This window comes from Nomia melanderi, chromosome 11 (genome assembly GCF_051020985.1).
Source record: "Nomia melanderi isolate GNS246 chromosome 11, iyNomMela1, whole genome shotgun sequence".
In the NCBI taxonomy this organism is placed as follows: domain Eukaryota; kingdom Metazoa; phylum Arthropoda; class Insecta; order Hymenoptera; family Halictidae; genus Nomia; species Nomia melanderi.
Window position 1 is genome coordinate 5840875 of NC_135009.1, and position 22055 is coordinate 5862929.

Genomic DNA, 22055 nt, shown 5'->3' on the forward strand with positions numbered 1-22055 from the left:
AGTTGAAAGCAGAATTCACTAGTGCATGAATGTTTTTCCCGTGCAACATTGCATTAAATTTTTCATGCAAGAAAATAGTAATTGCTTTTACCTTCTGCTAAATTACTCAAAAGTTCGTGTTGCAATGTTTATAAGCAAATCATTATCTCTGGTGAAAACATCGAACAGTTATGTGTATTTCCATTGCACCCTTGTAACAGAACCATGGAAGCATTACTTCCGATACTTAGCGTGATAAATAAATGAATTTCAAAAATATGTTAACGGCGAAACGTTCTGAATTTACTGGTTAACCACCCTTTGCACTCCGAATTTCTTTTGCATTTTTTCCTCAATTACTCTGTATTATTACGATATTTTATTTGAAATGCATTTTAAAAAATAGATGGTTTGTAGAGAGCGGTGTAAACGATTCTTCTTACCAATAATATCGAAAATAACATAATAATATAATCTATAATATTGACGTCGAGTTACGCTCGACACAGGAGCGCAAAGGGTTAATAATTATCCTCATTCGTGTTTCCTTTAATCGTAAACGATTTTATAGTTCTTTTAATTGACAAGAAAATGAAAAATGTTAATTCTATGACTGCAGGAAGCTTCAGACTAACAACATATAACATCACAAAAAGTACTAATCAAAACAATCTAAAATTATGGATCCTAGACATAAACATAAATAATTTTCTCACGACGTAAATGTTTATTCATTTTTCATCTAATTTTTACGCAACATTTGTTTCATTTTGCTTTTACAATAATATCTATCGAGATCGATAATATCAAGAAAATTTGCGTGTAACACAACCTACTTCGTCCAACAGACCTATATTTCAATAAAAATACACTAAAGCACACTGTTTGTTGACTGAATCATCGGTGATCGTATCAATGCATGTGTTAATAACCGCCAGCAAAACTCACCTATTTTGTGTATATCCATCATAACTAAGTCAGCAAGAAACTGTGGCGCTTTCTTTTCCCGTTGCATGACGGCCACCAAAGCAGTGGCGATATCCTCTTTCGCTTTCACGCCAATCACCGGCTCTAATTTCTCGCACAGTGACTTGTAGTCGGACTTCAGGTACTCCAGGAATTCCTGGTATACCTGAACAGGTAGTATATCCACGGATTGGAAGCGGCATTTCACCCTAAGTGCCGGTGGCTCCTTTAAAGGACCCTTGTCACCCACCACCGTGTACCACTTCTCTGTTAAATAACGCGAGGTAACGTTGTGCACGGGTATACTGACTGAACCTGCAAATAAATTTCGAAATGTTCCATAATTAATTAAAACAGCAAATTATCACACCGTAAAAATCTGCAAATGTCAGTTAACACGTTAAGCGTCGTGCCAAATTTTATTTATCGAGCCAATTTTACGGTGGGATTGTTTCAATTGCAAATGTCCAGTGTCCTTTCCGTTCTTTAATGAAGTTATTATTTTAATTTTTCAATACTGAGATGTTTGTATTAAAATACTATCGAAATATTTTTGTTATATTTTGTATCGTCGATCATTTACGATCGACGTGGTGTTTAACGTGTTAACCTTTCGAGGATGATGTCAGCAAAGGATACTGACTACTTTTTATATTTAGTTATAATTTTTCTTTGCTTTCCAGAATTGAAATTGCTATAAAGGATACTGAAGAAATAAATATTTAATATCTTTAACGAGGAGGGAGGAATTGGAAAAGATTGAAAGAAACCGGGAATTAGGCATCATTCCTGAAGGGTCAGGAATGCTTAGGTCATTATACTTTTTATGAGAATGATTCAATAAAAAGGTACTCGATTAGCTTGCAAAGATGTAATTTCTAGAATAATCAATTATTTGAATCCTTAAAGTAACACAAAGTTTATGAAATAAGAATTTCAAGCCACTTTGCATGAAAAGTTGAAATATATTCACAGCTGAAACTTTGTAGAGAATGTTGAATAATAATGTGCCAGTTTCTGTGATAACATCTAACGGTTACTTAACAGTGAAAGCGTAATTCGAAGCAAATCTTTGATCATGACGTTTGAAATAACGTTGGGTGTTAACCAGTTCAGAAATAAGAAGTTCAAAATATCAAAAAGATAATTTTGAGAAAAAGGAAACGGGATTCAAAAAATGTTATGCGTAACTGGAAAATCACTAATATAAAAATGAGACTATGTAAAAGTAATTCAAAGTCTAATATAAAGGTCAATTTTCTGTAATATAATATGTTTAAAATAGTAATTTTTTTATTAAAAGAGTTAGAGGAGTTTATATTAAAAGATTATCCATAATAATTATCATAAAGTATTTTAAATATTATTATTACAGATTATCGTGTATAATAATAAACTCACCGATTAAAACATTCTTGTCCCTCTTCTTCTTCCGATCAGCCTCTCTGTACAAGTTCACTTGTATGGTGTTCACGGAGGGCAAATGATGGAAGTCGAAATGTTCGCCCCAAAAGCAAAGGTCAGCCTTCAATTTTGCGGTGGTTCTCGCGTACAAGGTGCTATCTAGACAGACCTCGCAAAAGTATCGTTTCTTCGCCGGTACTCCTTTCGCCTCGAGCAGCCAGATTTGCAAGGAATTGTCAGTACGCCTCGTCTGCTCCGCGTCCGGTTGAACGGATTTTCTTAAACTGGGTTCAAAGCACATGGTAATCAGAATTTAAAGCTTCTTAGCGCTGAAACGATAAGTTAATAGATAGAATAATGAAAAAGAAAAGTTTACATTACAATATTTACTTGTCCAGAATTTACAACTTAATTTAAAAATATTTTAAATAAATACACTCTTAGTTATCTTATGTCAATTTACACTTGCCCAATAACTCTTATTAACCCTCTATTAACAACCAGGTACTTAGCTACCTATTTTCATATTTTCTTCCACGCAATTATTGTTTTCATAAAAATTCGACAAAATTGTTTCGGACCTCCATTATTTGAACACTTGTACATCGATCTGTGCTTCGAAAATAAAGTATTCACGCAATAATGTCGTAATACTATAGTTTGAACGAAAGTCATTTTGGTTGCTAATATAGGGGTCAATCTCGTTATAGTGAGCCTGGATTCGTACATTATGCACACAACATTAATACAAATTCAAACACACGATTTCCACTATCGTACAAGTCATTGATAAGCTAAAGTGACGAACTCCACGTTTCAAAAGTTTTCAAATTTCAATGTCGATAGATGTAACCCCCGTATAATACGGTTGTTATGTTTCTAAAAGATGTCTTGAAATAACATAATTACCATTTTTATGAAGGATTTAACAATACCCATCCGAAAAATGTTAATCTGTGTATAATATATTAAAAAGAAGAACATAAAGTCGTCAAATGTACTTAAGAAAAACGAGCAAAAAAATGTCAAACTCTAATAAATTTCAAAATTCTACAGGCAAATCTAATACGACATATACGTACCAAATGAAAAATTTCCAATGAGATATTTTGTGCACTTAACACACTGTTAACCGGTCACGAGATAACTCGCGTTTGTACTTGCATCAGATATTTCAATTTTTTAAACGCAGGGAAATACATAATATTGCAAAAGTAAAACATTAAAAGTTCTATAAAAGATACGTCCAGTTTTATTTTAATTCATTATGTATAAATAAAGTATATTGAAGTTTTGTTTCATTTTCATATTTAATTACGAAATAATGACCGGGGTAGCTCCTGCAAAAAATTGCCGGTGAACAATGTGTTAAAAGCTCTTATCTCTGCGTTGTACGGAGATTTTCCTAATTTCGAATGTTGTTCTCAAAAACTTTAAGCGTCGTACTGGGATTTTTCTGATTCTCAAACCGTGTTAGAGTCAAACCGTGTTATGCGATGGTTACCTGCATACTCGATTGCTTATTTATGTCCATAATATTGAATTCATCTGCTGCTCGTTTTCCAGAGTTAATCGCTTCAAAGAAATGACTGGTTCATATTCCCAGGGGCGCGCAAGAACCACGAGATCCAGTTACAAGCGATAGAAATAAAAATCAGCCGTTCGCGTCAATTACGAGCGGGAAGACCGCTTCGCGTCTGAATTCGTCAGACCGGATGGGTGCAGGATTCCCGGTCGGTCGGTCGGTCGCCACGGGTGAAAAAGAAACGAAAGAAGAAACAGAGGAACGGTACCAACCTGTGTAACCACTGGTCCCGTTCGTGAGCGGTCCTGCAACTGAAATACTTGGGCCCACCGGTGCTGGGTGTGACCTGGAAGCAGTGAGGTCTGCCGAGCAGGCTCGGATGCAGTGGTGTCACGGCCGCGAGGTCCATCGAGGTCACCGCCTGCCCGCAGAGGAGGGACTCGTGTGAACGGCAACCCCGAAGTCCGGCGCCACGTTGCTTCTGTCGTTCAAGCTTCGTCACGCTCTTCGTCCTCTTCAGCGGGTTCGAGCGGAACGACCTCTTCGAGAAGAAATTCTGTGAACGGAAAGAGGAGAGTACCGGTGAATGCGTGTCGCGTGGCGCGCGCGGACACCCGTGAATGGAATGGGGTTTCGTAGCTGTTGGAAGGACGTTGCTCGGTATTACTGGGTCATTCTCGCGTGATCATTGAAATATTTATTATTTCTTAATAACTGGGATTGGTGATAATGTTAATTAGCTGATGGTAGTTATTATTGATAATAATTATGATTGTACGTATTAATAATAAGGTATTGTTAATGATACCATTATTGTAAGAGATTGGATGCTGAAAATGTTTATTATTTCTTAATAACTGGGATTGATGATAATATTGATTGGGTGGTAATACTTATTGTTAATAATAATTACGATTGTACTTATTAATAATAAGATATTTTTAATGATACTATTATTGCAGGAGATTGAATGCTGAAAATACTTATTATTTCTTATTAACTGCGATTGATGATAATACTTATGAGGTGATAATACTTATTATTAGTAATAATTATGATTCTATTTATTAATAATGCTACTATTCTAAGAAATTAGGTATGAAAAATATTTATTATTCAATATTTTTAGTATTTAGTATTTAGTATTTGTAATATTGGTGGTAGATTAATTAATCTGTATTACTGGCTAGTCTTTACCTAGGATGTGGTATATCATAATTGAATGTTATTGTAATATTTTGTATAACTTGGAAAATAAAATATCGAATTAGTTACAGTAAATTTTTTAAATAAAGTTATCTAAAAATAATATTCTTTTCGAATAGTATTTCGATACTATAATATTATAATTTTCATATACATATAATAATTACTTTAGCGATATTTAAGAACATAATATTTCTTGGAAGGAATTCTATATTGCTTGGACAAAAGTACTGTTTCAGCGTAGCTACGCTTTGAAATATTGTCGTTTAAATTCGCTAAATAATATTCAAGTGATAACAACAGTTTTTTGTTTACAGTATTTAACTCGAGAGAAATTGCATTATAAGACACGGTATACGATGGAATAAATAAATATTTACAGCACTGCGTTGCATTCGAAAGCAACGGTAATGATAATAAGACTTACTGTCTATGCAGCAGAGCGTAAGAATAAATCAAAGGAATGTATGTCAGACGTTTGCTTGCCTTTAATATTCACTACATTGATTGTAAATTACAGAAGATGATAATTGACTGTGTCATATATTAGAATTTTATTAGATTTCCAAGTTTTTAACTGGTTAGAACAAGGAGAAATCAAGGCGTGGCTAAATAGTCAGTCGGAGGACTGACCTATCGCCAAACAGAAATAATTAAAACGTTAAACACGGACTAGAGAGAGTCACCATCCGCATAGGTCTTAACTACTGACAGACTGAAGAAGGTCGCGGAGATAAAATTACAGCGAAAAGGCATTCCAATGTGACTTCAAGTTCTCTTGAACACGAATTTGATTCAATAACTTCGACGTAACAAAATATTTGGCATATTATCATAATAAACAGTTTATTAAATATCTTGTCAAATATAATATTTATTTCTTGAGCACTTGAAAGTAAATTACTTTGCATGATATTCAAAGTTCCTTCTAATGAACTGTGGTGATTAGAATAAAAGGGTGCAAGTGACATAATTGTGGATGAAGTTGATTTTCAATAAAAAAATCACTATGCCTTCGAAATCCTAGTGAAATGTCACTATCATTAGGAAATAGTGTGCCATTTTCAAGATAAATACGAATCTTAAGTACTTATCGTTTCCAGTAATGAGCACCACAATTACTATCTGTAATATTGTTTAAAATGATTAAAAGCAAACTTTTTCTTATAAAAATTAAACTCCATTATCTTAATTCATATATTTGGCTAAACGACTCTTTTTAAGCAATAATTGCTTTAATTATATTTCACTTTAAAAATTATTTCATAAATTCATCGGAATGTTAACAATGAGTACAACAATGACGCAAACACACGTTAATAGTGATCATACCATACAAATTAAAAATATTTTTCAACCCAGTATTATTAAAGAACAAGAATAAATATTATATAGAACATGCTTTCTATTTTTACAAAATAAATTTTTAATTTGCTACAAAAAATGTTGAATTCTTTCCTAAAGTGCGTTATAAATTTTCTAGAAAATATTTAAACATGAAAGAAGTTTACAGAACTCAATCGTTTTCTTTTGAAGTAGAGAAACCACTCCAAAATTGTTTCGAGAAATACAAATCGCAGAAAGTATTAAACTTCTGGGCGTCGGAAGTTTTATTTTCTTTTGGTATGGAGTTCTGAGGGTGGTCGCGTCTTGTGGAAATCGATTTTCAAGTTCCTGAGCGCATGAAAAGAAATATGAGGGGAACGGAAAATTACAGTTTGAAAGGAAACATGAAAAGAGGGTGGAATGGAGAAAGATTTGAAACGAAATGAGTTATGTTTTTTAAAAAAACCTTTTTGAAATTCTTTGATACAAATATTGGGTGCTGATTATTTCGTGGATTACAGTGGCTTATCAAATTTTCGTTCTACAAACGGTTTTATGAAAATTAGACTCGAATAAAAATGCAGTTCATTTTCTATGAAATTTGTCGAGCTACAGATAAAGTACAAACTGTAATGACCTTCGTTTAAAAAAAGGTATAAGCACGTAATTAATATTGGGATTTGTCAAAATTATTAATATCACAATTTATAAAACTCATGCTGAAGTCATCAGAAATATTAGAGTACTAGAAAGTTTGAATATTTATATTTTCCTTGTATAACAAGGAAAAAATATATTTATTAAAATATGAACAATTGATACTTGAATGCACAAATATATATGTAGGCAATTAATAAATAACAATGCAAAAATTACCCTTGAACGTGAATCCAGCTTCTATACAAGCTCAAATTAACACTCTGTAACACCGATACGATTATGAAATACTAATTATAAGTATCATGTGAATACATATTTCTAATTTTCATAAAAATTCATCCCTTCCCTCAAAAACAACAAAAACAAACTATTACCCATAACAGTGTCACTTAAAATTATTTTTCAGCAATAACTTTACTATATTAATCCACATTTCTCAGACACAAATGTATACACCATATGTGACACAAGTTTTCGTATAAATTGTGCCAACATGATCCACGTCTAAAAATGATTCTACAATGTATTGTTATAGAAAAAAGCGAATTCGTTGAAAAGCTTTATTAAAAAATATTAACATAAATATGAAACATAAAATACAATCTACCACACTCTTAGTTCAACGGAATATGAAGGTAAGAACTAGAAATTAACTAAACGAAGGAATCACTATTGTATGATGTAAAATTACCAATTCACAATAAACCCAATATTACAATATCAATATTATACTATAATATCAAAAGCTTCTATTATACAATATTACATTAATATAAAAACGAGTGAAACTTATAAACACAAAAGACAAACACCCCAATCAACTCAAGTTCCATATTTGTATCACATCTGTACAATAAAAGGATTTATGGAATATTTATTACACGACATTTTAGTTCTATTTTTAGCTGTAGAACTGACAAAACATATAAGAACCTGTTTGACACCTCACACATTATGACCACTTCATTAAAGTTAATAATGGAATGCGCCACTGATATTCACGTGTGTTCACGGACACCTAATTCAGATCATTGTGTATCCTGTGTGAAAAATTCCAGTGACATAATTCGGTGCCGATAACAAGTCGTTTACAAATGATCGTATGAAACAAGGCGTAGTAAACTGCCGAGTAAACCGGTAGCCGATGTTACCCGTGCCACGAGTGAAAATCATCGACTGACTCTCCCGAAGCGACATCGGGAATCTTTCCTGACATTGCCCAAGTGAAAGGTATTTCGCTGTGTTTGATGCTGGGAGGCCTCACTACACATTCGGATCAAGTACATCGCGCTCGAACGATTCTTCCCGCTGGTGACTAAACGGTATATGACCAGATCAGCAAAGGGGCTGATGCGTTTAATGATTTATTATGTGAGGAGTCGTTATGACCAATCGCGATCGTTGATCGAAGCGACTTGCCGGTGCGTTGTTTTATCGGTACACGCAACGATCTCTCTCGCATGATAGATTTTGCTTCAAATAGGTTTTACATCTGAAATGATTGAATTGAATAAAAATGATCACATTTATGAAATAGAATAAATTAAAATCATTGTAAACAAGTTTTAATTTCGATAAATTAAAGTAATTTTAATCAGTTTTTGATTTAAATTAGTTAAAGTAATTTTAATAAATATTTATATACAAATTTAATTTTGAACTTCCAAGATTCTAATAAACCTGATGATCAATTAGAGTTGCGTGATTATAATTTTAGATAGTACTTTTAAGATTATAATATCAAAGTAAAATGTCGTTCTTTTACGAAAAAGAACCTTTTTTTTGTTTTCTAGAGTCAAATAAAGAAACCCGTTTCGGCAACTTTTTAGACGACATTTGGTACAGTTTCGGTAAAAAAATTTCTCCGTGTAGATTTCTGATGGTTCTACGATAATTCATAGCAATTTAAATTTCAGATTCGGCCTTCCGGCGGATATAGAAAGTGTTATGCTTCTGGATGCGATGGCGGCAGGCTCTTTCTTTGTTTACCGCAGATTTTTCGACAAGATCGACCGAAACGATCTCGAACGTTAAATTGTCCGTTCCACTTTCCTCGACTTTTGAATGTGTGCAGTGGCCGTCCCGGGTCATCGGATAAAGACAACTTGGCCGCGGGCCAACGTAACTCGGAAAGAGTCCAAACTGTTTTGCATGTTCCCGGAAATGCACCCGGCAATGCGACAGATCGCCAAGTTTCCCCGATTTCGAAGCCTGCGTATGACAATTAACACTGATCTATGAGACATTTATCTGAAAACTATAACGCGAAATTGTTCTCCTCGGAAATATTACTGTCGTTTTAAGTATAGGTTTCTAATTAAATTTTATTTTACAGGGAAAATTTAATATCGTCTTTTTCCATGGTAAACGAAGATAATGATCATTATTATTTATTACTATATTATTCTTTAATAACTATTTCTTTATAATATTGTTAGAAAACTAACTAAAGGCTAAACATTTTGGTTTATTGAGATACTTAGGACTATGTAAATATTTCAAAATACTATATGTACTTTCTTATTGTTTAAAAATTAATAGAAAGGTTCAAACATAAATAAATTTTAATTAACAAGAATTAATTAGTTAATATTCATATTATTGATTCTAAAGTTGTACTGCAAGTAAGATATTATTAAGAAATTCATCTATATTGTTTATAAGAATGTTTTGTCCTGTATTATCATATTAGTAACAAATAAATGTGTGTATTTATCTTATCTCATCTCCTTTTATAATTTATAGTATATCTATTTGTACTCTGTCTGTTGAATAATTGTGAACGATAATAATTGTACTTAAATGTAATTGATACAAGTTAAAATGAGCAAAATTAGCCTGTATACAATGTGTTAACATTACACACGGATGAGTGAATATAAAACTATTTAATGCTTAATTGTCTTGTCTCCCTGTTAAACTCTGCAAAAACAGGACAGAAACAACTGCAATCTATAATAATAAGCCCCCAAATAAAAATGAATTGGAAGTACAATAAAATTCAATTTGACTCGAAGTAACAATGTTTCATTGATCAATAAATTTATTTGATCTGATAAAACGACGAGGAATGGTCGAAATTATCAGGAATAACAGGATTATGCTCGAAGTTTGATCAACTAAAGAGTACTCGAAGGGGCGACATTACGATTGCTCATGGTTTTTACAATATAATCCAACAGAAATTGTATCTTAAATACCTTAATTAATGTTGCCACAACCGAAGTAACGAAAAAGCGATAATTTATCCCGAGTTCCGGGAATGTTCTTTCGCGTTCTCGTATTCGGAAAGTAAAATACTACTACGTTCTTTCTCTCGAAGGCCGTTTCAGCTTCACCACGAAATGACAGTGCTGCAATCGTTCCGTTTAATAAGTTGTAATTTATGAAAATTACAAGTTACAAGGTGACTCGACATATGCGCGCGCGATGACTATCGGTTTCACGGCGTTTTTACTTTTTTATTTTTCGAAAGATAAAGGTGAAAACGACTGCTATATTCGCACAAGTATTGAATGCACGATTCCCGTAGTCTGCGTTCTTTCCATACATTTGCACTTTTCGCTTTTTCTGGTGAGCGTGACTTACTTGATTGGAAATATAGGTTTCTATCGGTTCTAGGAATCTTATTGTCGAACTATTTCGAACTGCGACAGTTTCGGCATTGATTTACGCAACTCTGGCGAGGTTCTTGCAAAATATTCGTAGATGAAGAAAGTCTAGCAAATAATTTATCATTTTATTTTTTGTTCTCATTATTCGTTGCAAACAGAGAAATCAACGATGTGAAGATTTATTTTATACGTCTGCTTCTAAATATGTTTCATTTGTTATCATATTAAACCTAAGAGACATTTTTGGCATCACAAGACTATAACAGTTAATTTCTGTGAGATTTCAATTGATTTATGTATATTTTATAATATTCATTAAGAAATTCATTTATTTCATAATTTCTCAAAAAACTGACTACATTCTTTCAATAAACATATAAAGACAAAGAGATTTGAAATGAACGAGTTTAGTTCATTCAGTAATTCTAGCGTTGACTGCATGAAACTTTGTTAGTATTAATTCAACACACAACGTGTTAATACAGTACAAACCATAAAGCACAAAATTTAATCAAATATATTCAAGATTCCCCTTTTCCAAGATAATTACAAGAAAATTAAAAATGTTCACATACTTCTCAGTGGCACTGTGGCTAACATTACTTTTACTGAAGGTGCCAAAAAATATTAACTTAAATTTATTTTCCAAGTTTACATAAAAAAGAGCATATCCCAAGAATTTCATAATCATCATAGAAAAAGTCGAAAAATCAATCAAATAAAAATGATTATAGGAGCTGCAAAATAATAACATAATTATAACCTGTAAAATAACTGATGTCAAATAAAAATGTTCAGTGGCGTAGATAACTAGATATTAGTGTAACGTAAGAATTGTGATACCAAATGATTAATAATTCCTCCTTTTTATTCCTAATACGAAAAGAATAAGTGATATATAAAACGCTGTTGTTCTGCATGGCAGTCAACGTGTCAAACTTGGAAAATAGTTTTAACTTGAATCCCTGAAAGCTGTCTTTTGACACCTTCGGTAAGAATAATCCGTATCAGGACATCGAAGCATACTGTTCAATTGCGTAGAAAGCTATCAAAAGCATCAAAGGAACGGCCCTAAACATTCTCGATGCTCTCTACGCTGGAACCCACCCCGTCTCCCTACGCATATTTACCCTGGCAGTGAAGTAGTTGATGATCATGCTGACAACCTTGTCCTCCTCGTTCTCCTCCATCGGTTTCACGCACATTTTTCCCCTGGTCATGCGAACCGCGTGGCCGCGTGAGAAAGCACAGCAGATGTTCCCGGTCCACGAATTCCACGACGGCAAAACAAAACACGTTCCCGCCTCTGTTCCGTCACTTCTTAATCACTGAGGCGATCTCGATGCGTGCAACTCGCATCGACAGACTCTTTCCGATCTCATTTTCCTTCAAAAGTTCCATCGATCTACTCCGGAATCATTTTGAATCGACAACCGTTCAGGGAAAAGAACACGTTGTCGACAGAAACGAAGATTTATCACCGTCAAACCAACTACGGCACGCCGATCCTCAATCCGATAAAATTGTCGAAACGCGGTCGAGTCGATGCGTTTTTATCGCCTTTCCGCGAAACCCTTTCAGTCACTCGCGGAAATTGCCGCGTGAGAGATTAGCCAGACCCGTGCTCTGATGAAACTGTTACGCTCGCTGCTGAACGATTCACCATTCCCTTAATAAGGAAACAATTTGTGGTAAACCCGAAGCGGTTTTCGAATCGCTTCCGCTGCGAAAAAACGAAACACAGTTTGAAAACTGGGAATCAGATTTTTTGCGGAGTTTGGAAGCCGATGTCACTTGGCAATGATTATTTCATCGAAACAGCGTCTTTATTGATATATCTATAATTAATATATCTTTTGTTATTCTTGTGGTTCGAAATTTTTTGGTTACCGAAGTTAGTAACGGATACAGTTGATGGAAAACTGTCACACTGTTCTCAAAGCAACTTATTTCTCGTTTGTTCTTTTCACTTGTAATTGAATATTAACTTCTAATTGAGTTCTACAGCCTTTCTAGCTCTCTTGCAACACGAAGGTTTGTTATGTGTGCATTTAACAGGATAATTATCACCGTTTTCACCATAACTGTTTTCCTTTCTTTTCACCGAAGATTTAAATATTAATTGATTGATGAGTTCTGAAAGCCTTTTCGTACTTTCTCAATGCGAAGGTTCATCGAGTTGCTTTCATAGTTTCTCTGGAGCGATCATCGGGTTGCTTTTTATATAATTTTATCGACGATTTTCTTGTTGTCGTGGGGCACGTTGCCCGGTTAAAAGTGTCCAACCTCATCGCCAAACTAGCGTCGGCGGCGTAGCGGCGTTATCGTAACACGTGTGAGTCTGATAAGCTCGTCCAATGTCAGGATGCAGCGTAATCGGGGGCCTGCGTCACCGGTTTCGTCGCTGGAAACCACGTCGCGATAGAGTCGCAGCTTTGCTCGTAGTTCCCCCAGCTGGCGGGGATTCGTTGGCTCTAACGGAACCGATCGCGAATTGTTGACAATACGATTAGAAACAGTTCCGAGTGAATAACAGCGAACACCTGTACTCGATAAATTTGATTAACTGTCCAGCGATGGACGATCGTTAAACAATTTTATCCTTCGACAGATTTTCACTTCACTTAAACTGAAATATCGTTGAACGTCTGAATTTCAATTGATCGATAATGAACCGAGATCAAACTGTTGCGCTAATAAATTTTATTTTTCGTATCAGTAGTAGAAGTTTTTTATAAGTTGATTCAAATTTAATTACAGGATTCTTTTACTCAATTTTTTCTTTCTTCTTTGATTGAGTTTTATGCGTAGTTTCTAAGAGAAAGTCTGTCGTTTTTTTGTGTTTTTTGGAGTGATAGCTCTATGTTAATGATTTCTACTTCATTTTATTCTTTCATGAGATACCAATGACGTTGAATTACTAGGGCAATAAATCTCGTTTATTGCTGTATATTAGAAGTTGATACTTCATTCGATGATTTTTTAATTTCACTTGATAGTGGGTTACGGTATGAATAAATCTCGATAAATATAAATGGGACACGTTTAGTAGATAACTTTATCGCGTCTTCAAACTACTATTCTAATATTACTTATTCAACAATATTGACTCTTTTGATATATTTCAATTTACGTTTTCAATGAGGACATTATTCTACATAATTTTCTCATTAAAGACCTTCAAATCTCAGATTCAATAAATATCTCATATCACTAACAGTATTTACTAAATATTCAATACAACCGACAACATCAATTAAAACTCAATGCCAATCACTGCACCCATAGATCTTTCATTCCATCAATTCTACTAAATATTCAATACTGACTTCTCCAATCAGTACCTCAATCAACTGTCCCAAGAAACTCTTCAAAATCAATCAACCTTGTCCAACACTAAACATTCCATCAACAACAAACCAACTTCTTCAAACAACCACACTAATTTTCACGTCTTCAAAATACAATACGTAACACTTTCACTCTACTGAGTAAACACAAAATTTCTCCAAAGTTTCTTTCGCCAGCAACCAACAATTACATCGAAGCTCCAATTGTAATTCACCGAATGTTATTCACGATTACAGATTTTCGAACACTTCGTTCTTTTAAAGTCGCGAGAGAAATGGAATCGAATCGCTCGGAAGTCTTCTCACTTCGGTTTCGGTTCTTCGTTTCCGTCGAACGGCCATGGAAATGTTCGTTCGTGTTTCCTAGCGCACAATGCCACGGCGGGGATTTCTATTCACAGGCGGAAGCACGAGCCAAGAATTCCAGTGGGCCCGGCTCAGGTATCCGTTCGAGGCCCCCGAAAACGGGACCCGCGTTTCCAAGCATGCCCAGGTATATAGCAGCCGCAGGCCTCCCTTCTTTTCCCTTCGCGGCTCGGCCGAGTCGAGGGATTTAAATCGACAAGCTATTTAAACGATCTCCCGCCACTTCTGCCGCCGATCGGCTGCGATTTACGCTCCTCTGATTCGGTGGACCCTTTTTACGATCCTTTTGCATCGTATTTTCGTAATTATCATTTATCTCTCCGTTCGCCGGTATTTTATGGCGCTTACGGTCCCTGAGATTCTAAACTATCGATTTTATTAATTTTTCTTCTGCACTCCGAAATGCTCGTTAAACGTTTATTCCCTCGGAGACAGGATTTTTTCGTGGTTTACAACGTTTGATTAATCCTGTCTTTGGAATGAGATGTATTTTAAGAGTTACGGCATTGTGTGTTTATTAGAATTTCGTGAATAACTTTCTGAAGCTCTTGGGATATTAATGTGATCGTGCAAACTTTAATGATAGTTATTGTGTAAAAATAAATTTATTGGTAGTTATTGCATAAAAATGTCTTGATTATTAGTTAACTATGAAATCTAGTTAACATTTGGTAATATTCTATGCAAGTTTGTTATCGTTGGTAATTATTCTATTTTATATAGAAAATAAACTGAAATTATGCAATTACATAACATAACAGAATTACCAATTTGTATAGAAGTACCTAATTCTCAATCATGAACACTTTCATTTTCAATCTTCTACTTTACCATTAACTATCCCTTATCTTACTCTCCCAGAATTCACTAACGAAGAGTTCACTAATAACTCATTAACAATATTCTCCACAATAGTGTCATCAAAGTCTAATTTTCAAAATCCTAATCTTCGTTCACAAATACTTTCGTCTTCAATCTTCCACTGAAGCGTTCACTCTCAAGTAATTTAACACGCTTTCATCAACAGAGAAGTATCTTAGTACAAAATGCACGATATGTAAACGCTGTTACCAAAACTGACGACGATTGTTCACCGTGACGAACGACTCGCGTCTCTGCCCGCGCTCGAGGAGAACCGCGAAAACACAAGCGGTATTTCCAGCAGGCGTTGCTCGTCGGTTTTCGTTGATTGCGGGGCCGTCGACCCTGGATGCAGTCCGAGCTTCTTTGATGCTCCTTTATTTGGACACGAGTCTCTTTATTTGCCGGCGTCTGCCCGTCGATAAATTATTGCCCGCCGTCGCTCGCTGTGACGTCGAGAGATCAGACTCGAGAAATTCCCCAAAGATCTTCCTCTCTCTAATCCTCCATGGAGTTTTCGAACATCCTCGTATCCAATTCCTTCAAACTGAATTTATAAGTCCTAATCAATTGTAGTATCGTCATTGCTCAACGTATTTCTCAAATTCAAATCGTATTGTATCGTCTCAAATTTCTATACTGACTCATTTTCAAAGATTGTTCCTTGATGCTTAGAAGCTTTCAGTTTATTAACAATTAAACAATATTCGCAATAAACGCTTCTCCTTGACGATAGAATTAAGGAGCACTGAAGTAGCAATAGTCACTGATTCCTAAAACCACCCTTTTCCGAACTCCACTAAGAATTGATCACATATCAATTTATAATTTCCAAATTAAAATTCTTTGACTCTACAATGTTCCAAAACTTGTATAGAACTTTAACGATGGAGAGAAAGAACTTTTGTAGGGGTAGTTAACGTTTGCACGTGATATCGTTCGATTGTACGTCGTAGAAACGTTAGTTACGAGGACGTGTGGGGCAAGATTCGCGAGAGCAGATGATTTCGCGGCAAAATCTCGTCGCCGACTGGCGCAGATGTTGCTCATCCGCGTAGTCGAAGTCAAGGGATCCTTGGGGCGCACCTTTGTGCCGCGACCAAAAACCCTGCCCCAGCATTCAGGTGAGGCAAAACGGGTCACCCCTTGGCCTCTCAGCCCCCCGGCCCCCTCCGGCCCGACGGTGGCACCGGTAAGAAGGACAAAAACGTCTTCGAGGGGTTCTCAAATCACGTCGTGCCGGCTCCTGGCCGATGCAGCTGGGATGCACTGTGACGAATGCTGCTCGCAGATGCGGAAATCGTCGTCGGTGAAGCTGGCTCTTTTACTTCGTCTTTGTGTTTTTTTGTGCTCGAACGCTCCTTCGAGGAGTCCATGGTGTATGGCGAGAATGTGTTTCTCATGGAGAAAATTGAAAATTTTGCTGGCTCAATGGAAACGGGGAAAATATTGTGTCCCAGAGAGGATAGAAGTGATGATTTTGTTGGGGTAGTTTGTCTTGGTGAATTGTAATTGTTATTAGGGGTCCTTGATGCAGTAAAATAATTTTATACTGTTAGTTTACCCATTGACCTACAATATCATACCCGTGACGAAAATTTTCAATTGAATTTAAGAAATCTGAGTGTTATTTATTCTTTTTAAATATAAATTAAATATTACTTTTCTATTGTCAATCGTTAACCTTTGGAGTAAACGTAGACATAGAATGGGCATTAATATTTGTTGTGTTCTTAATAAATTATTAACGATAAAGTAGTTGTGTCGATCATACTTAAGAAATACATCATAGGGTATGGGATTAATTTATGTTAGAATCTAGTACTTTGAATTTTATTGTATAAAAGAAGTTTGCGACGATTCTATTAAGATATAATGTTTCTAAAAGATACTTGGATATTGCTATTAATAGAAAAACTACTCTTACAGTGAAAATACTTTGTTAAACTTTTTTGAGGAAAAAAAGTAAAGGTTGAAAAATATCTTAAATAATATTCTCTCTGTATTTGATGAATATAAACAAATTGACAATGGTTATGACTTCGAAAAATTATTTAGAAGGATCTGTATTACTAGAGTAATCTGAAGACAACGTTTAATTTAAAAAACAAACTATTGTTCGGTGAAATTGTTCTTAATTAGTATAACATGGATTATAAGATTGTATCACTTAAAGATGGTTCTAACTCTTTGAAAATAATTCTTACTGTTCCAAATATATATTATATATAATTATTATACATTTATACTGACTTCATCTTCACTCAACAATTATTAAAATGTTATAGGATATTTCCTTAATCTTAGTCTCAAATCAAATCAATGTCTACTTTCAAAATATATCTAGAAAAATTAATCTAACCCTATAATTTTATTCTTAAATTAAAATCCACGTAATAAACCGTAAAGTATGCACGACAAATTAACGTATTACACAAAGAGGGACCTGTGTAAATCATTTGTATTCATGAAACCATAATTACGTACACAAATCAAAGAAATATATTCACACGTAAAAAGTGCATAAAATTTGATGCAACAAGGAAAGTTCTGTACATGCCCCGCCGAGAATAATTAATAAGGTCTCACAAATTTTCGCAGGCTTGAAAACTATAAATTTCCAGTAGGGGAACACGTTTTACGGAATTACAAGGAGTCACGGTTTTTTACGCGTTCGCTCTTTTACCGGGTCGAGGGTTTCGTAAACAATTCGTGATAGCACGTCGCACTTTAACCGGATCGATCCGTGAAGAAGTCGTCGGTGTACCGCTCGAAAACCAGTTCGTTCTCTCCTTTGTTCCCCTGAAGGGGTCGGCTAACTTCTCGCCGATAGAGAGTAAAAGTACCTTCTTCTATTTCAGGTACTCTCTCGCCAGTAACTATTCACACCGGGATCACCGAAGTTTACGCATTCTTGTGAAATCCTCACTGACGCTTTTTAAACCTAGTTTCCATCGCGTAAATTTCAATATTTACGACCGTCACGAGTGATTTAAGAGGTATAACTGTTTGAAGCCTCGAAAAATAGATATATGCTAGATAGATCAGCATTTATTATTTTGTCAATATAATAATATAATATTAAGAAGTGATCACATAGGAAATTTGAATCTAATAAAATTCTTTTTTGAGAGTTACAAATGAATTTGTGAAATTCTTTCAATTGTAATGGAGTTTATAGAAATCATATTTAAAATTTATTTTACCAATTAAAGGTAATTTTCTTCGACAAGAAATCTTAAACCTGAAACGCAAAAATGAATATGTACTTTAAGTGGATTCTCAGTAGCAACCTCGATTCATTGGATCATTCGGATCATTCAAAATAAATTCCTAATACGTTATTCGCCACGAGGTACTATCTCGTCGTAAAAGAAGATATTTTCTTTTTTTTTGTAATTATTTGCCTCTTGGTAGCCTGATCCGTAATTAAGAGCTTTTTAATTGCTTGGTACATTAATAACTTGCAGCGACCATGCAATCGAATTGAAAATGTGTTACGGAAGCGGAGTTAGTATCTCGTAGTCGCCATCATTTCCACGTGTTTCCCCTTTGTCATGTTCCCAACGGAGTCATAAACGTACTGGATTTTTCTTCATTCTTTTCTGGTACAGTTGAGCCAACGTGTCATATACAGAGTGAGGCATTTAACGAACCTCCTCGAATATTTTACTTATCAAATCAAAAAGGATTTTAATTTTTATTTAAAAGTAATCTAGTAACAATCTTGTAGTAAAAAAGTAATTTTTCCTTAAAAATTATGTAACCTAACAATTGAAATATTGATATGGATTTCAGTATTATGTAAATCTAATAACAATGTAAATATTTTATCTATCAAATTGTTAACTATAATGTTATAACAGCAAAATTTGAACATATTTTAATTTGAAAATAACAAACGTGGTATTGTATTAGTATCACAATAAATGAGCAATATAAAGGACTAATTCCTGTCAAGAAAAAATCATATATTTATCATTTATAGTACCAATTTAAAAAAAAAAAACATGAATCAAAGAGGCATTTAAAATTCAGTACCGAGGAAACATCAATATTCAAATTGGAAAGTATACTTATAATGTCAACTTTATTATATTAATACTATCCACTTCGATAATTTTAAAATTGCAATATCTCCCAACCTGAACAAGTAAAACGAACGACAGATAAAAATGAATAATTGCATTAAAGAAAAGTGCACGTATCGTATTACGTTTCCATTAAGAACAATCAATTTCCATTAGAATCGTTTCTCGGAATCACGAATGGTTTCAAAGGTACCGATTTAAATTGTTCACCCTATATGTGACGGTTGGCAACCCGTTTCGCTGTAAATTGTTAAACGCAATCGGGGTTCTTTAGTTACAGTAAACGTTGAATGAAATTTTCCGATGATCATACGGCGAATTTGTGCTCTTCTTGTATTAATTTACGACGGTCCCGTTCGGATTTAAGGCGAGTCGGATTTTAAATTGTGTCGCGGGGCAAGTTTACGAGAATCCCGTGTTCGAGCAGATTTCACGGAGCGCCCCTGTAACTGGATAGGATTACGAGATATTTAAAATGTTTTTCGCTCCGGCAAAGAAATAAGGAAACCGTGAAAGAAGTATTATAAATTTCGCTTTCGGCTGTTGTAATTCGATGGTATCGGCGGAATAACATCTTTTTTTTTCAATGTTCCACAGTTACGTTTATTTATTTACCACCTTGGTGAACCTGTTATTACTGGGCCGCGAATGTTTATACGCGTCCCCGTAGTCGTAAATTATCTCGCAGAAACTGGAACCCAAGAAAAATCCATTTTGCCAAGCGAAAGGTTTATTATGGTGAAAATAAAATGAAAACATTATGTCCTTCGTGTTTCCATGTGCTAAACAATCCAGTCGCTTTGTTGTATTTTCTTTCCACTCTCGGATTGCATTACAGATTCAATTTTCTTTTCTTATATGCTTTCAAGGCGTTCTCTTCTACAGAGAAATTATCCTACAGTTTTGGTGACGTATACTGTACGATTTGAACCGGATAAATGTAATTATGTATAGAGAATTTTATTTACCTCAAGGTCAAGGATGAACGGTTTAATTTTCGTTCTAAAAAAATGTGGGATGCTAGAGAACGTCACTAAATTAAGTACAATAGACAATGTATTATAAATGAATACTATTCGAAATGAATAATGACAAGGTATACATAATAAACATAAGTCAGATAACCACAAAAATAATATTACATATGAACTTAATGAATTTTTTTAGATAAAGATGTATGGTATTGGAGAATATCTCCGAACACTGTTAAAATTGTCAATATTTCTAATCTTTTTTTAGAATAAATAGTGACCCCTTGTCTACTTGAATCAATCAATAACAATTCATGGAACCCAATGTAAATTTGCATGAACATCCGATATTGAATTATCAGCCAGGGAAAAACACTAATCTTATCGAAGTTCTCCAAGAGTACAACAAATTCGTTTGAAACTTTAAACTGCAAAGTGAAAAAAGTTCTGAAGACAAGGAATACTTATCGATACGTATCGAACACAAGAAATCTGCTCTCGGAACACCTGCAGCCTGCAGTCGCGGTCTGGAAAGCAATCTGGCGTGTGAGATTTGAGAACACCTGCAGACACTGGATCGATATTTTCCATGCACAGCAACGTCAGTCTACTTTTACGTCCAGTGTGGGGGCAACGTGTCGCTTTATGCAACAAAATCGAAGCGAAGGGCAAAGGTGACATCCCCGTGAAGAGGAGTTTCCCCTGGGGAGAGATTGGGGATGGAATTGCCTCTAGGCGTCACGTGAATGTATAGTTCCGAGAAAATAATGAAAATAAAAAAAAACGAATCAATCTACCAAGTTGATTGTTTTTAATTAAACGAACGGCACACAGTAGTCGAAAATCAAATAAAAGAAAATTATACAGACTAGAGCGCTTAACTTTATATTTTTCAAATTTCACTACCAAAGTAGTGAAGTTAATTAGTACTTCATGAACATAATGTTATCCAAGGTTTACTATACAACGATATTACTGTATAAATTTTTGTTTTTCAGAATTAAGCATTTTTGCAAATAGACAAAACTAGTACAATAACATCATTTCTATATAATTTCTGTTGCATCAATTTTACGAAACAATAAATCCAAAAAACATCGTGTATAAGGTAATTTCCGTTCGATTCTTCTTTTCGAAGTGCCAAGGCTAACCGCAACAATCGCAGGGACGGAATCTCCGGTGTGCTCGAGCGTATTTGTAAAAATTTCGAACAGCTTGCGGGCGCCCCTCGAGTTCGAGGAACAGAAGAGAAACACAATGGACGTGATGTTTAAAGTGGTTGTTGTTTGAATAAAAGGAAAAGGTGCACGCGGCCCGTCACCGACGACTCAATGTGCCGAGAGATTCGAGAGATCGAAGATACGTGATCGGAAAACCGGAGTTTCGTTTTCCGTGCCTCGAAAGCGAAGCATTGCTCGCGCCGGCCGTGTTGCCAGCAGCCGAGCACTACAACCGGAAGCAGTGGATGTAAAGCTGCAACAAAAGAATCGACTACGACGATTTATCTCTTGAAGTTCGGGGGGATCTTTGGGAATACGTGCGAGTATTCCATGTAAAACGAGCAGAAGGAATATTCGATCATACATATTCGAGAAATGCCAAACAATTTTAAACAAAGATGCATGATTATAAACAAGAATTCATATCTTGGTGAATTTTGATTTGGAATTTATAAAATTTGTAATTTTAGACTTTCTGTATTACTAATAAAATCAGAAAAAAACTTTTCGTGACTA

At 34.8% G+C, this 22055-nt stretch overlaps 1 protein-coding gene across 4 annotated transcripts in view; it reads right to left on the reverse strand.

The window, feature by feature from the left end:
* LOC116428867 (Ras GTPase-activating protein raskol) overlaps window positions 1-22055 on the reverse strand; it is a 116071-nt gene that overhangs the window by 11497 nt on the left and 82519 nt on the right. For 3 of the 4 annotated variants that reach the window (XM_031981038.2, XM_031981037.2, XM_076372020.1), the window contains exons 3-5: window positions 4147-4430; window positions 2347-2633; window positions 928-1260 (exon numbers count right to left, since the gene is read on the reverse strand). In XM_031981038.2, coding sequence (XP_031836898.1) covers window positions 928-1260; window positions 2347-2633; window positions 4147-4430 — 904 coding nt within the window. Of the gene's footprint in view, window positions 1-927; window positions 1261-2346; window positions 2634-4146; window positions 4431-11810; window positions 13006-22055 lie in introns of those variants that run through there. The other variant, XM_031981041.2, reaches the window with a different exon arrangement.